This window comes from Hibiscus syriacus, unplaced genomic scaffold (assembly GCF_006381635.1).
Source record: "Hibiscus syriacus cultivar Baekdansim isolate YM2019G1 unplaced genomic scaffold, ASM638163v2 tig00111769_pilon, whole genome shotgun sequence".
NCBI lineage: Eukaryota > Viridiplantae > Streptophyta > Magnoliopsida > Malvales > Malvaceae > Hibiscus > Hibiscus syriacus.
The window spans coordinates 1,395,340-1,414,202 of record NW_024063172.1 but is presented as its reverse complement, the minus strand read 5'-3'; the positions used below and the strand labels follow the sequence as shown (position 1 = coordinate 1,414,202).

Genomic DNA, 18,863 nt, shown 5'->3' with positions numbered 1-18,863 from the left:
TGCCATGATTCTAAGCGTCAACAGTCCGATTGAATCATGGATCTTGGATTCAGGGGCATCTTTCCACTCCACCCCATGCCAAGAAATCATGGAGAACTATGTCAGTGGTGATTTTGGGAAGGTTCATCTAGCTGATGATGAAACCTTGAAGATCGTCGGAAAATGAGACATCCGATTAAAGTTGCCAAACCAAACCACCTGGACGCTGAAAGGAGTGAGACATATTCCTGGCCTCAAAAGAAATTTGATTTCTGTAGGACAGCTTGATGATGAAGGATTTAGCACAACCTTTTCAGGCTGTGAATGGAAGATTACTAAAGGAGCACTCGTCATTGCTCGTGGTAAGAAAACAGGTACTCTCTATATAACCTCAAATTTAGAGAATATCATTCCAGTAGCATATGCTGATGGAAAATCAAACCTATGGCACCAAAGGCTTGGCCATATGAGCGAGAAAGGGATGAAGACACTTTTGTCAAAGGGGAAGTTACCGGATATAAAGAATGTAGATGTCAGACTATGCGAGGATTGCATCTTTGGCAAACAAAAGAAAGTCAACTTTGCAAAGAATGGTAAGACACCCAAGGCTGAAAAGTTAGAGTTGGTTCATACTGATGTATGGGGACCATCTCCAGTTCCATCTCTTGCAGGCTCATTATATTATGTCACCTTCATCGATGATTCTACAAGGAAGGTGTGGGTTTATTTTCTGAAGAAGAAATCAGAAGTCTTTGATACCTTCAGAAAATGGAAGGCCATGGTGGAAAATGAGATTGGTTTGAAAGTCAAGAGGTTGAGGTCTAACAATGGAAGAGAGTACAAAAATAGAAGATTCAGAGATTTCTGAGCAAACAATGGGATCAAGATGGAGACAACAATTCCCATGACACCACAACATAATGGCGTAGCAGAGCGCATGAACAGAACTCTGAATGAACGTTCCAGAAGCATGAGGATACATGCCGGATTGCCCAAATTTCTATGGGCTGAAGCTATCAACACTGCAGCTTACTTGATCAACCGTGGGCCCTCAGTTCCTTTGGATGACAGAATACCAGAGAAAGTTTGGAGCAAGAAAGAAATAAACCTTTCACACTTAAGAGTGTTTGGTTGTATTTCTTATGTACACATAGACTCTACTGAAAGAAGTAAACTTGATGCTAAGTCCAACAAATGTGCCTTTGTTGGTTATGGCGGTGATGAGTTCGGTTACTGATTTTGGGACTACGAAAATCGGAAGATCATCAGAAGCAGAGATGTCATTTTCAATGAGAATGTGATGTACAAAGACAGGTCAACCATAGAATCAAATAGCTCCAATACCGAAGCTGAAACAAAGGAATTTGCTGAGTTCGAGGAGATTTCTGGAAATAATGTTCAGATAAGTCCTGAAGCTGTTCAAGAAGAACCAGTCACACCAGAACTGAGACACTCCTCCAGAATTCCTAAACCAACCCAACGGTATTCTCCTTCTTTGCACTACTTGTTGCTGACTGACAATGGTGAACCAGAGTGCTATGATGAAGCAATGCAAGTGGAGGATTCAGTCAAGTGGGAGTCTTCCATGAAAGATGAGATGGACTCGCTTATGTCAAATCAGACGTGGGAATTAGCTGAATTACCACCAGGAAAGAAAGCTATCCACAACAAGTGGATTTACATGATCAAAGAAGAGCACGATGGGAGCAAACGCTACAAAGCAAGATTGGTTGTTAAAGGCTTTCAGCAAAAAGAAGGTATTGACTATAATGAAATTTTCTCTCTAGTCGTAAAACTGTCTACAATCGGACTGGTGTTAAAAATTGTAGCTGCAAAAAATTTACATCTTGAGCAGTTAGATGTAAAGACAGCTTTCCTTCATGGTGATTTGGAGGAAGAAATCTATATGAGGCAGCTAGAAGGCTTCATAGAGGCAGGCAAGAAAAACTTGGTATGCAGGTTGAAGAAGAGCTTGTATGGTTTAAAACAAGCTCCTAGACAGTGGTACAAGAAGTTTGATAGTTTCATGAGTAGCAGTGGTTTTACCAGATGCCAAGCAGATCATTGTTGCTACATCAAGAGGTTCGACAACAGTTTTATTATTTTATTGTTGTACGTTGATGACATGCTCGTTGCAGGCTCAGACATGTAAGAGATTATACACTTAAAGCAAAAATTGTCGAAGTAGTTTGCTATGAAGGATCTGGGCACTACAAATCAGATTCTTGGGATGAGGATCAAGAGAGACACAAAGTCGGGGACTTTGATGTTATCACAGGCTGAGTACATCAACAAAGTACTCTCCAGGTTCAACATGCAAGATGCTAAACCAGTAAGTACACCTTTAGGTTTTCATTTCAGACTCTCCAAAGAACAGTCACCAAAGATGGAGGAGGAACGTGCACACATGGTGAAGGTGTTGTATGCCTCAGCAATTGGAAGTCTGATGTATGCCATGGTTTGTACCAGACCAGATATTGCTCAAGCAGTGGGAGCTGTTAGCAGGTACATGAATAATCCGGGAAAGGTACACTGGAAGCAGTCAAATGGATCCTCAGATATCTGCGGGGTACCACAAACAAAGCACTTTGTTTCAAAGGTGGAGATACAATACTGACTGGCTATGTAGATGTTGACTTAGCCAGAAATATCGACATCAGAAGGAGCACTACAGGGTATGTCTATACTCTAGGAGGTACTGCAGTGAGTTGGGTTTCTCAACTACAGAAGATAGTTGCTCTCTCCACAACTGAAGCAGAATATGTCGCTGTTACAGAAGCCAGCAAGGAGATGGTTTGGCTCCAAAGTTTCTTGGAAGAGTTAGGCAAGAAACAAGAAAACAATGTCTTGTATTGCGACAGTCAAAGTGCTATCCATCTAGCAAAGAATTCGTCTTTTCATTCCAGGACGAAGCATATACAATTGATATATCATTTTATTCGGTCTCTTCTGGAAGATGGGATTTTGAAACATGAAAAGATTAGTGGAGCTCAAAATCCGGCAGACATGTTGACAAAGACGGTGACCACGAAAAAACTGAAGTTGTGTTCAACTTCAGTTGGCATGCTAGAATAACAAGACTAGAAAAGCTGTTGTATTGATCGAGGTGTGAAAACATATTAAAATCAGTCTTCAAGTGGGAGATTGTTGAAGTTAGGCACCGAAATGGGGGAAAGTTAAAAAAGGGATTGTTCTTTTTTGATTTTTTTGGCTAATGGGTGGCTTAATTTTCAATTGTAGGCACCGAAAATAGGGAAGTCAAAAGGGAGCTGATATTGTTGATTTTTTGGCAATGGTTAAATCAAACATTTAGTCATTGCACTTTAGGGTATTTTTAAAGATTAGTCCCTAAACTTCAACCATAAATACCTTAAGCTCATTTAGCTTCAAAATTAGCCCAAAATCTTTCAGTTCTCTCTCAAGTGTGTTTTGTAAACACCTGTAATTTTTTCTCTTTAGTAAAAGATCTGCAGCAGTCCGGAGACGTAAGCACAATTGGCTGAACTCCGTTATCAATTTTTCGAGTATTATTTTTTTCATTTTATTTCGTATTCTCACTAATCTGGTTATAGGAAAATTACTTGTTACTCGTTTATTTCCCAACAATATCATATATGAGTTATATATCCAACGTATAAACCATCAAATTCCTACCTTGAGATACATTGGTTCTTGATATATCAAGACATAAAGTCCCGCACATCGTTCTACATTGGTTCTTGATATAAACCGCTAGATTTCTACCGTGAGATATATTGGTTCCAATCGAATTTTTCTGACTCCACGGCTATATATACGTATTTATGAATTTCATTCACTGGGAAAACGTATTAACAAAGAATTTCTTACTTGAACAACGGAAGAGATGGAGACAATTCTGGGATAAGCAAGGAAGTTTGTATTATTTATTTTAATTTATCAAAGATTGAAATAACAGAATAATAACGAACTTAAAAAATTAATTTACAATACAAAATAAATCTTCGTCGCTAAAAGTATACCACTAACTGTAAGCTAAAGTACTCTATAATCTGTTCCTCGCACCATAAACATTGTTATCTCCTAGTGTTCGACTCTCAATGAAAAGGCTTCTTCGAGCCCGAACCATGGCTCACACCAGAGTCCTCAGTTTCCCACACCAGGGCTCGGACCAGAATCCTTAATGGCTCCATGAGTTCGACTATCAGTGAACTTGTTTCCCACACCAGGGCTGGGACCAGAATCCTTAATGCCGCCAAGGGTCGAGCTATGTCCCTCAACAGGGCTGGAGTTCTTAATGCCACCCAAGGTTTGACTATCTGTGAACATGTGTCCCCCACCAGGGCTTGGACCCGAGTTCTTAATGCCTCCGAGGGTCCGACCATCAACGAACCCATGTCCCTCACCAGGTCCACTTGGACCCGACCCTTTGATCGCACCCAGATATAATCCAATATCGAAGAAATCGGGGACCTTTCGACCTGCAAAGTTCTTAGACATCAAGGCATTGAAAGGATCCCGAGCTTCAGCGACACTTACAATGAAACTCGACGCTAAAACAAAAGCAGAAACGATTAAAAAAGATTTGACTGCGTTCATCGTATCAGGAAAAAAAATGAAATTTTATGCTGCATGGAAATGAGAATCTGAGGCTACTCTTTTATAGTGAGGGGAGATTTTGACTAAGTTTGGATTGCTTGGGAAATACTTCAATTAATCGGTTAAAATTCAAAGGAAAACGTGGTGAAAATTGTGTTCTTCGTGGAGGGGAAGTTTCTGGGAATGTGATGCATAGTGGAAAACTGGAAATAGAAAAATGGCTATGGAGATTGCGAGTCCAACATGCAAAGTTGAATCGTAGAAAATAGAAGAAGAAAAAGAGAGGAAACGAGAGCCATACAGTGTTTGATTATTTGAATTTCCATGGCCGCCTGACGACCTCACCAGTCGTTCCCATTAGCAGCCCCTCCATTTGCTCAAAATATTCAACAAAACCCCAAAATTATTTCTACCGGTGAACTTTGCTTTGATTTTATTAAGCGTTGTTTGTTTGTTTCATGGAAAATGATTTCTTCATTTTCCGGTGTTTAATTCAATGAAAATAGGTTGTTTAATATAAAACATTTTCCTAGTTATAGAATTCTCTTCGTATTTAAAAAAATGATTTTTTATAAGTTATTGTTCGAATTTTTCACTTCAAAATATAAATATTCAAAATATTATTTTATGTATTTAATGTTGATATAATATTTTAATATCATTTTAATAAAAATATTAATTATTAAAATATTAAATATATTAATTAATATTTTTAATATTACAATAATATACTCAATTATATTATAATAATTCATTTACACAATATCAATATCTTTCCAACACCGTAATTTTTTTTCTAAAACACATAATTCATTTAAAAAAATATTTTTTGAAAAATATTTTTAATGAGTTAAACAGATATTAAATTCATTTAAAAATTATTAATTTATTAAACTCTTAGCGTCCGGTCGGTTCAGTTGTCTTGAACAAATCCATTTTATTTTGATTTTATTTTTTTTAAAGACGAAAAATGATGTGCATCGACAATAACTATTTGTGAAATATTTAATTTAAGTCAAACCTTTTACTGCTCCTGCTTTGGGGACCATAGACAAAAGAAATGTTTGAAATTCCAAGGCCTTGACGAAGTGCAGCAATGCGTGGTGACTCACCACGCTCTATGCCCAAATAAAAGGCTGGACTGCTTTCCCTTCTTGTTCTGACAAAGATTCAAATACCGACACTACTAGAGCGGATTGGACAAGAAATTTTGAATATGTGATTTATTTTATAAAAGTTTTTCAAAATGACTTTTTAATATATTTCCTGACCACCTGTAAAAATAGGGGAATAATAATATAACTACTCTCCGTGTTTGTACAAATAACTACTTTGTTCTTTATCTTTCTTTTGGAGCATGTTATCCCCTTTACTTTGGTATAAAATGTTTTTTATTGGATTAAAATCATTAATTGATTAAAGATCAATATTTTTATTTACGTGGTAAATCCACATGTTCATGTAGACATCATTGTTAGCATCATAGACTGTCATGTCAATATCGTAATGATCAATGTTTGATTCTTTTGGTCAAAGGGCCAAGTTAAATTTTTTTCTCAATTTAAGGGACATATAGAGTAAAAATTTTTCAAGGGTCGCATTGATTTTTCTGGAAAAAAATGAGGGTTTCAGATACCAACAAGCCTTTAATTTTAAAGGAAATCAAAAGGGTTCTAGGTTAAATTTATTTAGTTTGGGGCATTATCTGATAAAATTAACACCTGATTAACGTCCAATATGTAAAAAAAAAAGATTGAACTAAAAAATTTGGGGTACAACAACATTGGCTACGACAGTCGATGATGACCAATGACGATTGTGTTGAGTGGTGGTCAATGGTGATATATTTTGGTCAAATTCAGGTATCAAATTGATATTTTATATAAAGTTTAGGGTCAAAATGATAATTCATCTGAAACTTATAAGTTAAATTAAAAATTAATCTCTTTTACCAACGTGACATATCATTAAACTAACATGAATTAATGATGCACGGACCAAACAACATCAGTGATTAAAGGACTTATTGTTATCTTTTGAGGTCTCGAATTCGAGCACCGCATATGCAAGTGTTTAAGCATTCATTGTCAAATGGTTAAAAGTCTTTAAACATATAATATTTTGTATCAACCCCATATTTATAAAAAAATTAATTAACTGCTCAGTACCAAAATATAATAACTTTAAATAAATTAATAACATAACTGACCGAAATGTAAGTTTTCAAAATTGGAGATTAAAAGTATATAAAACTAAAACTGAAGTAGTCATTCCGATAGTTTAACCAAATATTAAATTAAAACGAACCTTAATCTTTATTTGGATTGTGATTTTCTTAATGATGCAACTCTCTTGATTCCACCTCAGATTCTTCCATCGCTAACCATTCGTCGGACTTCGCACTCAATGAGTTCTAAAATAAATGTAATCAAATTTAGGGATGGGAAGTTGGGCAATGCTAAGGTGAATTCGATCCGAAAAATATATATCTTTTATTTAATCTGATCAGATTCAAAAAATATATACACTTTATACAACTTGAATTCGATCCGAATTTTATCTCAAATTCAAACCGAATATAACCTGAAATAATATATTTATTAAAAAATATCATTTTATTCTATAAAAATATAAATTTAATTGAAAAAATAATATATAAAGAGATATTATTGTAATTATTCTAAATATATAAGATAAAATTGTATTTTTCGGTTGTGTATTTTTAACTCTAAACCCGTATTGACCCGAACATAATATCTAAAAAACAACTCTATTTGATTTGAACCTAAATTTTTTAATAGAACTCTGATTGGATCGGATCGAAATACGTCGAGTTGGAATTCGTGCCCATTCCCAATCAAATTAGTTCTTGCCTATACAAATATGAACCCGAAAAGGATCCAATTGCCCCATCTAATAAAATCAACGATTACTTAAAAAAATTAAAAACATTATACCTTTATTTAAGTAGAAACGAAATTGTTAAATCCCATATTGGGTTCGATTGAGTCAAAGGCTGTATCTCTTATTTAAGTATATTTAAATGTTAGACGAATATTTGATCGTTTAAAAGTATTTCTTTTATGGGAGTAACTTTAAAAGTAAGACCAATATGTTTTTCATATATATATATATATATATATATATACATAATTTAGAAAAGTAATTGTTACTATTTATATTATTTGTCGTTTATTTATAATTAAGAACTTAAAATAGTTGGTATTCAACTTAAGATTATTTATAGTAAAAAAACCATAAACGCACTCTCTCTCTCTATTTTTTTTTTTACAATTTGTATCAATTTCTATAGATTAAATCAATTTTTTCTTCTTTGATTTTGTTTTTGTCAGTAATGATATCGGTTTTAATATTGGTTACCGACCGTCGGTCATCTTTTTCTTTGTTTTTTTAATTTTTTAATGAGAATAATTATGTCGTTGATGACATGTTTATCTCTGTCTTTTTGGTACGTTTATCTCTATCTTTGTGGTATTTATCTCTACTTTTCTGTTATTTTTATCATAGTTGGATTTGATATCGCTACGACTGATCAATATGTCGCTTATTTGTTATCATGCCGATTTTCCCTGCCTTGGACCCTCGAATTGATTTGAATACGCGTTTTGCACTCGTGAATAGCTTTCTTACGTCGTTTGACTATGATTTACGATTTATCAGTGATATTTTAGTAATTGCATCCCCTTTTGTGATTTAGTTACCAATACAATTAGATTTGAGCATTGGTTATGTTTTTAAACTTTTCCTTTATGATCATTGTGTGATTTAAGTGACTAATTTTTGTATCAATAATTATAGAAAAATATTTTAATCATAATTTAATTTACACTTACAATTATACTTATAAATATTTATTGTAATTTATGTATTTTATTTTTAATAAAATTAACGATTTTTTTATAAAAAAAAACTTAAAACATATTTGATAGGACAAGCCCGATGCCCAGTATTCCTGCATCGCAAATATTCATTATTTTTGAATCTCAAAAAGCTTCTTCATCATCAAAGCTGGTTTGTTTACACCCCCAATGTGGGAAAAAAGCTAACCTTTTTTTTATTTATGATTTCTTTATAATTTGATTTGAAACAGAAATAATTATCACAATTCTTTGTCTTGTTTTGTGCAAAGCAACCAATTGAAAAATACAATTTCAGACAACCCCCTCGCCTTCATTGCCCTGTTTTCTTGATCACTTTATTTTAATAAATTAACAATTTTTTTAAAAAAAATCAATTAAATTTTCGTTTTTTATCAATTAATTTTTTTATTTTTTAAGACTAGCTCTGGGTTTGTTTAAATCGACAAAACTAAATCAATAACTAATTGGTCTAGTGAGATGAGAAATTAAATCTTTTAAGTAATATTAGAGGTTCAAATCATGATAATTGTAAATAAAGTAACTTGGATTGAAAAGATCGTTCTTACTTCTATATATAATTCGAATTATTTAATTAATAAATCGAATACCAATTTTTATTAAGAAAACCAACAAAACTCGAGGAAGGAGGATGGGAACTACAAATGATAAAAAGATATGGATCATGGAATGCCAATTGTCAGTTTTTATATTCAATAAATAGACCCCCCCACCCAAAAAAAATGCACGTTTATAAAACATTTCATATATGCAATATTATGCACGATGCAAGGTGTGGTCCATAATTTGCCAAGTCTTGCAAAAGCGATCGAAAATTGTGACATAATTCTTTATCTTATTGAACTAATCAGTTCAATTACTTGAATTCATCAAATGACTTTATAATTAACGAGAGTATAATCTTTATTAAAAGTCTTGAATTTAGACAATTAAATTTGTGATTGTGTGTGCATCTTTATAGTTAAAAAATATTCTAAATAAATATTATTTTTTTAATGACGTTGACTTTTTGTAATCCAAGTTCAATGTCTGCCATGGGTTTTTATTCTTAAGACTGTGATTCCTTGTAGAAAAAGAGCAATGACTGTACCCTAATTCTGTGATAACAAAAGAAAGCTTGGCCATACATTGTGGGTTGAAGATAGGATTCTAAGCTTCTTTTGTTAAATGGAAGGAGTTTTCTTTTCATTATCAAATGGGCTGAAAGAAGTAGGCATTAGTGCTGTCTTTTATGTTACACAATCCGACAATTACGTATACAAATCCAGACAACGATTAATCCAGACACTTTAGTTTTGCGTTAATTCATCCAACAGGAGAAAATCATGTAGTTTGATGTGTTAAAAAAAAAAAAAGGCAAAACAGATAAGCATCAAAATACTTGACCATTTGCCCATGATATATATATATCATGATGTTCGGACTGGAATTCTAACTACATCTGTTCTTCCTATTTAACTACACCCCTCTCTATCGGAGTTTAGAATTTTTGAGTGCCATGGCCTCACCGAGGGACGACGACCCCAACGGGTCGAAAACCGGAGACGATAACTTGGGGGATTTGTTAAGTTTAGGCCTCAGCACAGAGGCAAAGGCTGCTGCAATCAACAAGGTTTTCTCATGCAACTTCTGCATGAGAAAGTTTTATAGTTCTCAAGCATTGGGTGGACACCAGAACGCACACAAGAGGGAACGAGGGGCTGCCAAAAGGTTCGGGTCTAACAAAATCGTTCCGCCTTTGATGGCGGTTCGATCGCTAGGGGTCCGACCTCATTCGCTGGTTCACAAGGGTGTAAGATCAGAAGGGTCGTCGGTGGTGGCAAGGTTTAGTGAATCCGGGCCTATTTTTGGGGTTGCTGGGACACCGTTCTCGGTTGAAGATTCGATGGATATGATCTGGCCCGGAAGCTTCCGACTCGAGAATTTTCCGATGCAAGGACCTGAACCTGCCACTGATCCGCGCAAGGTTGATTTAAATCTGAGGTTGTAGGTGTTTTAATTGTTATCCAACTGTTGTCTAATTAATTTATATGAAGGCTTTGTTTCTGTTTAGTCTATGTTTCATCTTCCGTATAATAATCACCATGAACTGAACCTATTAAATAGTCGTGTTGTTCTTTTTAGAGGTCTCGAATTCGAGTAATTACGTCTATAAGGTATGCGTCTATAGTTAATTAATTAAAAAATTCTGAACATATATTATCTTATAATTTATCTAGACTAATAAATGAAACCACCATGAACTGCCTGTTTTTGCTTCTGCAATTCTATTGATTGTTATAACATCCAACATATATTTTCATTATGAGAAATCTTTATCAATTGTGAATACACAAAGCTAGTTAAGCTACTAATCGAGTATTAATTAAGCCGAATCCAAATTATAACATTGTGCCCAAAGTTAATCGGTAAAAAAATTGGCTGATTAGTCAATCTAAAATTAATTTGAGACCTACAACATTTACTACAGTGACTTGAAACTCGTCACATAAGTATGATGAATTTCAATAAAATATTTTTTTTATTGAAACTTGTTACTCTGACATGATAAATTCTAATAAAAAATTATATTTTTTTTAGTACTTGTCACTTCAACATAACGAGTTTAAATAAAAAGAAAATTATTTAGGTAAACTTTCATGTGGACATGACGAGTTTTCCCTATATTGTATCATTTGTCGTAGGATCCAAATTAATTTTGTAAACACGTCAATCAGTGACAGAATGGGCTCTGAACCCAAAAGTGTTGAACAAACAAAAGCTTCTTCTTGTTGGTTCCTTAAAAGAAAAACAGAAAATAGTCCGAGAAAATGATGGAAACCCATGCCTGGGAGTTTTGGATTGAGCCCAATTTTATTAAACAAATGGACCAAAACCCAGAGAATTTTCTTTCCAGTGTTCCACAAAATCCGGGGGCGGGATTTTATGTTTGTTTATTTAAGAATTTGCAATTGGTTCTCATTGCATACCGGTGACTTTGGGCATCTATGGCCGGTATTGAGCAACACAAGGCAAGTGATTCTGCTTCATCTCTGATAGATCAGCTTTATAAGGCGGTTCATGAATTTGAAGCTTTCAAGGGTGCTTCTGAGAACAAGGTGCATTGGACAGAAGTCGAACAATCTCCCGGCGTCGTTAAAGAAGAAATCCGAAGAGCTAGAAGCTAAGGAGAAGGAATACGTGGTGAAGGATGCTGTAACTCTTGCATTGATTGTAGAGGAGGAGGCAATTGTTGCTGCTAAGGAACAAGATTACTTAGACCGTGTCCAGGAGCTGAAAGATGCAGCTGTTGCTATCATTGCCGAGGCACGTGCAAATATCCAGTCAACGGTTGCAGATTCTCTTGATGCTGGGGAAAACAAAGACACCAAGGTAAGCAGTTCTGTTGGTGATAAAAACTCCCCTGATGAGGACTTTCCTTGTAAAACAAGTGAAAATACTGAAAACATGGCTGCCAATGTTAAGCCACGTCCAGAGCTGACAAACTTTTGTGAGCAAATGGATGCAAAAGGACCTCAGAATTTCGTAACAGAGAATCTGAAATTTCTTAATGACATTTGTCGGGAACTTCCCCTTGCACTTGAAAGTGCAAGCGAACCAGCCCTTTTGGTGCTGAATTCACTGGAGGGGTTTTACCCTCCGGATGAAACAACTCAAATGGTGGATAAGACGGATGCCTCCCTTCAGGGCATGCGCAAGTCCCGTGTCGTCTTATTAGAAGCCATGGCTAGTTTTTTGGCCAAATTTGACCACAATGATACTCTCCTTTTGAACCCTGAAATCAAGCTGCTAGCCAAGGTAATTTCTGATGAGTGGAAACCTAAGTTGTCTAATGCAGGCAGTGGTGCTGCCATTGACAATTCATTGGAAGCTGAAGCATTTTTGCAGCTCCTTGCTACTTTTAAGATCGCTTCGGAGTTTGAGAAAGAACGACTCTGCAAGCTTGTTTTTGTAGTTGCTCACAGCCGGCAGGCACCTGAGCTTTGTCGTTCCCTTGGATTAACACCGAAAATGCCAGGTCGGTATGGAGGTAGGATCATTGTTTCCATATGATGAATCTCGAGTCAGCACTAATGTATTTGTGTCTTGCGGATGGCTATACCACTGTTTGATGTTAATTTGCTAAACCAAGTCTTACTATGGCAGGTCTTGTTGAGTTATTGATTAACAGCGGGAGACAAGTCTATGCAGTACAATTTATTCATTCATTCCAGCTTACCGAAAGGTTTCCTCCTGTGCCCCTCTTGAAGATGTTCTTGAAAGATTTGCGGAGAAACTCACAAGGGAAGGGGGGCTCTCGTGGTGCTGATGGTTCACAGGTAATGTATGCTTATACCGACGATCCGTTACTATGATTTATCTATATACTAAAATACCAACCGGTGATTTCTTCTTCATATACAGGATGACATAAATGCACGAGAACTTGCTGCCTTGAAAGCCATCATAAGATGTGCTCAAGACTATGGCCTAGAAGCAGATTACTCCCTAGATCCACTCCAGAAAAGGTTGGCTCAACTCGAGAAAGCAAAAGCAGACTCTAAGAAAAGAGGGGGAGATTCTGGTAAACACCACCCGCGGAAGAAATCGAGACCCAACAGTGGTTTTCGAGGATTTCGGGGACCTCCAGGTAGGCAAGCTCCTCCGGTTTACAACCAAAGGACTGCCTTTCAGGTATGCCTGAAAGGTATACTCATGCTGGTCCCAACCCCTACAGCTATCAAGTCCCGAACCAACCGGCCTATGCCCCTCAAGCCAATGATCAAAGATTATATTACTATACTCAAGATGACAAAATTCCGACGCCGTCACACAATGCAGCTACATCTAACTATGGAAGCTACAGTGGTGGCGGATTGCAACCATCACAGCAGTCATTTATGTAGTTTTTTTTTGTTAATATTAAAGTTCACCATAGATGCATGATCAGTTCAAAGAATTTTTATCCCCGATGTGGTTCTAACTGATTACATACCCATCCTTTTTTTCCCCGTTTAAATCTTAAATTAACAGATTTTTATTAGTTTCTAATATACTCATAAATGCAATTTTGTACGAAACATACTACACACTAAATATAAGCACGAGTGAGGCAAGCAAAAGCGTAAACAAACGTAGACTGACCTCAGCTTCATCTCAAGATGTTTACCCAGTAATGCTGAGTTTATAACACTACACAATCATTCAAAAGATTGTTAAAGTTAATTTAAAAAAGTGTAGTTAATTAATGTATTTAAAGATATCGAGAACGGCAGCATGAAAATCGTCCAAGTCTTTGATTTCGGAATCGGTGAAGTGTTCATGGAGTGATTTGAACACATGACTTAACATCTGTGTAGAACAAATAACATACCTTTTGCCATGAAATTACCCATGTTGATGTTTTTCTTTATCAAACCATTACCTTACCTGCATGTAATAATTAAAGGATAAATCTTTTAGGCCACAACCCTAACCCTACCTCTTTATTCCTTTTACAATTCTTACGCCAACAGGTTTAGACCAGCAATTCAAAGTTGCTTTTATTAATTAGTAAACTTGATTCAGAATTTAAATAAATTTTGATTATGATTGTTATTTTCAACTGTAATAAATCTCTCTTAAAAGGTGTCTTTTAAATTATTTATTGTCGACTGTAATAACCGGGTAGAAAAGAGAGAGTAACAAAAATGATAAATATATATAGTTTACTTATTCATTACCATTTATTTATATGCCTGTTTATTTATATTGTTTTCGCTATTTTTCATCATGTAATATATTTTGCTTTTTAGCCTATAGCTTTACTTGCTATATTTTTTAGGAATATTTTCATTGATATTTTATTTTAGATTGAAGAGATTAATTCACATTGCCTTTTTTGGATCCATTTGATGATTTTTTAGGATGTACTTAAAAAATCGAGTCCCACGGTGAGCAATTCATAATTCTGACTGCCAGAGATCTTCTACGGAAGCTGCTCTCAACCTGACGTTGAGGGCAACCTACTACCTTACCTCCCCTCATCTCATTACATATGGAAATAGGGTCAACTACTTTTTAAAGAATCGATTTGAGTGTTTAATGATGGTTGGGTTAATACCTATAACAAATCACAACAACAAAAAATTACTTTTAAATCATTTATTTTAAGTGATTAATTTTATACTAGCACATGCTTAGTTTAATATCCGTCTGTGATCCTAAACGGTTAATATAAATTAATTTTAGTAATTAATAAAATACATTATTATAACTTTAAAAGTGAAATAAACAATGACATGAACAAACTTCATAGTCTTTTGCATATGACCAACAGTGGGGGGGGGGCACTCTATACTACTCTCAAACAAAAGCTGTTAAGGGCGAGTACTAAAAATGATGGTAAATATTTCATACAGGACCCTTTCAACTTCCCCCAATCTGAGGATGGCAGCCATATAACAATTTAAACACAATAAATGTATCCAAATGAGTCTGGATTGATTGGTTCACGAAGGAACCCAGAGTGTACCCGTTTACTGAGTGCGCATCCTGCTACACTCGGCTGCCCTCACTTGGGAGAAGTAAGGATGGACCTGCAGCATGAAAATAAATTGTATCACATGCCAAGCAATGGGAGTTCATTACTACGTTACTCGAACTCAGCTGTACGAATTGAACACCGGAATGATTGGATTTTTTAAAGCCTTTTCATGTATTTGGAGAATCCTTGAAAATCATATACCCGAACCCATTACTCAGACAAGTGTTAGCACATATAGACCTACCGTGGCTTCTTTTGCAGTTAGCCTGTCCTGATGGTCGTACCGAAGCAACTTATCAAGAAAATCGATAGCCTGAAAGCCAAAGAGCTCAAAGAATGAAAGTTACTATTAACGTTTAGTTTACTGTAACTGAACTTACAGTATTCAACTTCCTAATAGTATGCCTCAAGAAGAAAAATAACCTCTGGAGAAACAAGATGTTGATTATCTGCATTAATAAATTTGGACCAAGGTTTGCGGCTGTGCCTGAAAAACAATATACCAAAAACATTAATGGAGAAAAAATTGCACTGCACACTATTAACATGTCTACTCATCCATGTGTGAAACTGCAGCACCATAGGGTCCACAGCCATGACTTAATGCTAACCAGAGTTTTTGTTCATGATAAGTACGAAATCATGCATTATGTTGCATCGACTCTTCAATTTTTGTCAAAAACCCATATCAAGCATGTGTCCGGATATAGGTATGGGGATATGAGTTATGACCCTCCAAATATATATATAAAAACCTAGAAACAATTAAGCATACCCATGCCAGACACATACACGTATCAGACACTCATCCTGGAGATCGAGTAACATTGAATCAGCATATTGGATATATTAATTCTTAATATACCTTCCAACAAGAGCATCAAGTTGAGGATCCAGCTCTAAATGGTATTTGTTCAGATATGCATTTAACTCGTCAGTTCCTAGCGCCTGAAGTTACATTAATGACAGTCGAAAGCTTAGTAGCATCAGCATAAACTGGCAAAACTTTGTAAAGGAAGCCGAAAAAAAGAAATATAGAACTTATTGTTTGATAGTGCATGTAAAGTACACCCCCTTATCCCCTATCAAGTAATGACTATGAAGAAGGAATAAATAATTAAATCGAAACCTGCATGGATAATGCTGCATCTACAAACAATAGCAAATAAACAGCACTAGCAGGTGCCTGAAAAGGTTGTGAAGATGTAGATCACAAAAGCAAGATGAATAATATAAGTTGGACGAGGAACAATACAAATATCTAGACTAATACGTTACTAGTAGGAGTAAAAAAACATGCATTATACCAGCTGGAAAGTCAATTTAACAAGACAAATGATTAGGAAAATAAATATTCAGCAACAACATTTTAACATCTGCCAATCTGCAGAAGCATATTACCTTGGTAATTTTAACTAGTTGATCCTGGTTGTCATGGCCGTAGAAGAATGGTTCCTTCCGGAATATCTACTCAATCAAACATCATAACTACTATATTAGGCACGAAATATTGAAGTTTCAAGTCAAAGCTTAATGCATTTAAACTAGAAAAAGAATATTTCTCACCATTCCTGCGAACATACAACCAAGGCTCCATAGGTCCAAGGAATAATCATAGTCCTGCAAATCTACCAGAAGCTCAGGCCCCTTAAAGTACCTGAGAAGTAAGGAGGGCAATTAAACTTCTCAGAATTGAATCTATATTGTATCTGACAAAGTAAACTGAAGGAAAACACTTGGAAATGTATTAAGATTCCAAAAATACAAATCTGTTTAGTTCTGTTTTTCTTAAAAGATTATAGGTCTTTCCTTCTTTTAAAAGGTTCTTGTATCCAAGAATAGCATAATCTAAAGGACTTGAAATCTGGAGCTTCTTCTCATCCTCAAATGGTTGAAAGTAATAGCACTTGTCTATATAAAAGATAATAACAACAATAAAGGCAGAAGTACTATTCAAGCATCCAGCTAGTTCTTTAAAAATAAATAAATGTGGTTCAATCTAATTTCCCACAGATTGTCTTGGTTAATGAGTTTTGTACTAAATTTTGCATATCTATGAATCAGATAGGGAAGCCACTTCAAGGTACAGCCTTATAACACAGCAAGCATACATAAAATTAATCAAAAAATAATTTTCTTAAATTTTTTAGAAAAGGACAAATATCTAATGCTAGTCTGTTTCAATGTCTCCATTAAAATAAGCAATCTTGAAAAATAAAAAGGTATACGACTGGGAAAGTTGGTCATATGATTCATGATGTCTAATGTCTTCAAAGCATTACCTGGAAGCCACACGGACATTATACTCTTTCTCAGGATGGTAAAACTCCGCAAGTCCCCAATCTATCAAGCGAAGTTTGCGCAACTCATGATCTATCATGACATTGTGAGGCTTTACATCTCTATGCATTATTCCTTGCGAATGGCAGTAATCTAAAGCCTACAAAGCAAAGAAATATCTCCTTATCATTCTTTAATGCAAACATGCATGTCAGGAACCCTCCAACAAGCAATCACTAAATAATATCATGACGGAGCAAAGTTTAATACATTGAAAGTTAGAATGAGGAACATAATGTTACCTTGAGAAGTTTATATATAGTAGCGAATGTCATAGTCTGTCAAAGTTGGGTAGAGAACTTTGAAATCTGTACTGTTGACATACTCAAATATCAAGCTTGGTGTTTTTGAGTGCGGATCTCTCACGATATCAAGAAGTTTAACAATATTTGGGCCACCACATAGATTCTGAAGGATTTTAATCTCTCTCTTTATCTGCCAATAATAACAAGAATAATAAATAAAGCTTATTTCTATAATCTATAGCCAATGATTCTCCGACAAAATCCCATGTTTGACATATATTTGGGCAAAGGTACATGGATTATTACACTCCAAGTACATAGAATTTTATTTTTTAAAAGAAAACCGAACACACTCATGTAAAACACATGCTCGTATCCAACATTCACATCCAAATCCAAGTAAAATAGTCTAACTGTTATTTTCTGATATAAATTTACTCGAACCCCGATCAATTTGACAGATAACAGAAGTACTAACCTTCTTTTTCTTGACAGGCTTGAGGATTTTGATTATACAACGCTCATTGTTGTTGACATTTATGCCCTCAAAAACCTCACTGTATTTTCCCCTTCCAACTTTTCGAACAACCTCATAATCATCTTGATCACTAAAAGAGAAACACGAAAAAGATGAAGAAAAAAAGGAATTTACACCAATCCTGAACGAACCAAAGAACTAGAAGATTCGGATTATATGTAAAATGTTACACAAATTCTCAAAGGAAACGCTGTTAGTAAGATTCAAATATCTCATTAAGTTAACTCCACAAATCCCGAATTGGCATTACTCGACGAAACCTAATGTAACTTTCGACTAAGACAATCAAATGGAAAATCCAATAATCAAGGACCAAGGAACTTTTCCAGGAATTGATTTAAAAATTACCCCCATTGAACAGTGAGGGACTCGTAATCCCAGTACTCCTTGGGACGAAGAACGTTGACGTCAGTATAAACGCGAGATTTGGACATGACTCGTCGGCGAATCGGACAGGAGAACTCGTCGATCTTAGGGTTATCGCCACCGGGGTGGGCGAAGGGAAGGCGGGAGGCGACGATGGCGCAAACTAGCAATAGGCAAAATAAAAGTGGAAGGTTGGCGCGTCGCGCATTCAAGCCAATTAAGCTTAGCCCATTTATATTCATTCGGGTCTACAATCCGACTTATCAACAAATCTAATTTGTTTTATTTAACAGTCTCCTTAAATACTTGAAAATGACTAAAGATACATATTATAATGGAGGTCAAAAGGATACACTGATGCTAACTTCTAAATCGAAAAGGATAATTAACTATTGTAATTAACGAATGAAATG

General features: G+C 35.3%; 2 protein-coding genes and 2 pseudogenes across 2 annotated transcripts; 2 read left to right on the top strand and 2 right to left on the bottom strand.

The window, feature by feature from the left end:
* Positions 1 to 4,088: 4,088 nt before the first annotated feature.
* LOC120169536 (precursor of CEP16-like) lies at positions 4,089 to 4,614 on the bottom strand. Its single transcript, XM_039177657.1, has one exon. It carries the CDS (start codon positions 4,555 to 4,557, stop codon positions 4,105 to 4,107), a length of 453 nt encoding a protein of 150 aa, XP_039033588.1. The 5' UTR covers positions 4,558 to 4,614; the 3' UTR covers positions 4,089 to 4,104.
* Positions 4,615 to 9,892: 5,278 nt separating this feature from the next.
* LOC120169559 (zinc finger protein 7-like) lies at positions 9,893 to 10,508 on the top strand. Its single transcript, XM_039177677.1, has one exon. The coding sequence runs from the start codon at positions 9,955 to 9,957 to the stop codon at positions 10,444 to 10,446; it is 492 nt and encodes a 163-aa protein (XP_039033608.1). The 5' UTR covers positions 9,893 to 9,954; the 3' UTR covers positions 10,447 to 10,508.
* Positions 10,509 to 11,443: 935 nt separating this feature from the next.
* Positions 11,444 to 13,409, top strand: LOC120169604 (annotated as a pseudogene).
* Positions 13,410 to 14,649: 1,240 nt separating this feature from the next.
* LOC120169510 lies at positions 14,650 to 18,666 on the bottom strand (annotated as a pseudogene).
* Between the last annotated feature and the right edge of the window lie 197 nt (positions 18,667 to 18,863).

Bases quoted from the DNA above. Each gene is read 5' to 3' on its own strand.
- LOC120169559 (XM_039177677.1), top strand. From the start codon at position 9,955: ATGGCCTCACCGAGGGACGACGACCCCAACGGGTCGAAAACCGGAGAC.
- LOC120169536 (XM_039177657.1), bottom strand. From the start codon at position 4,557: ATGAACGCAGTCAAATCTTTTTTAATCGTTTCTGCTTTTGTTTTAGCG.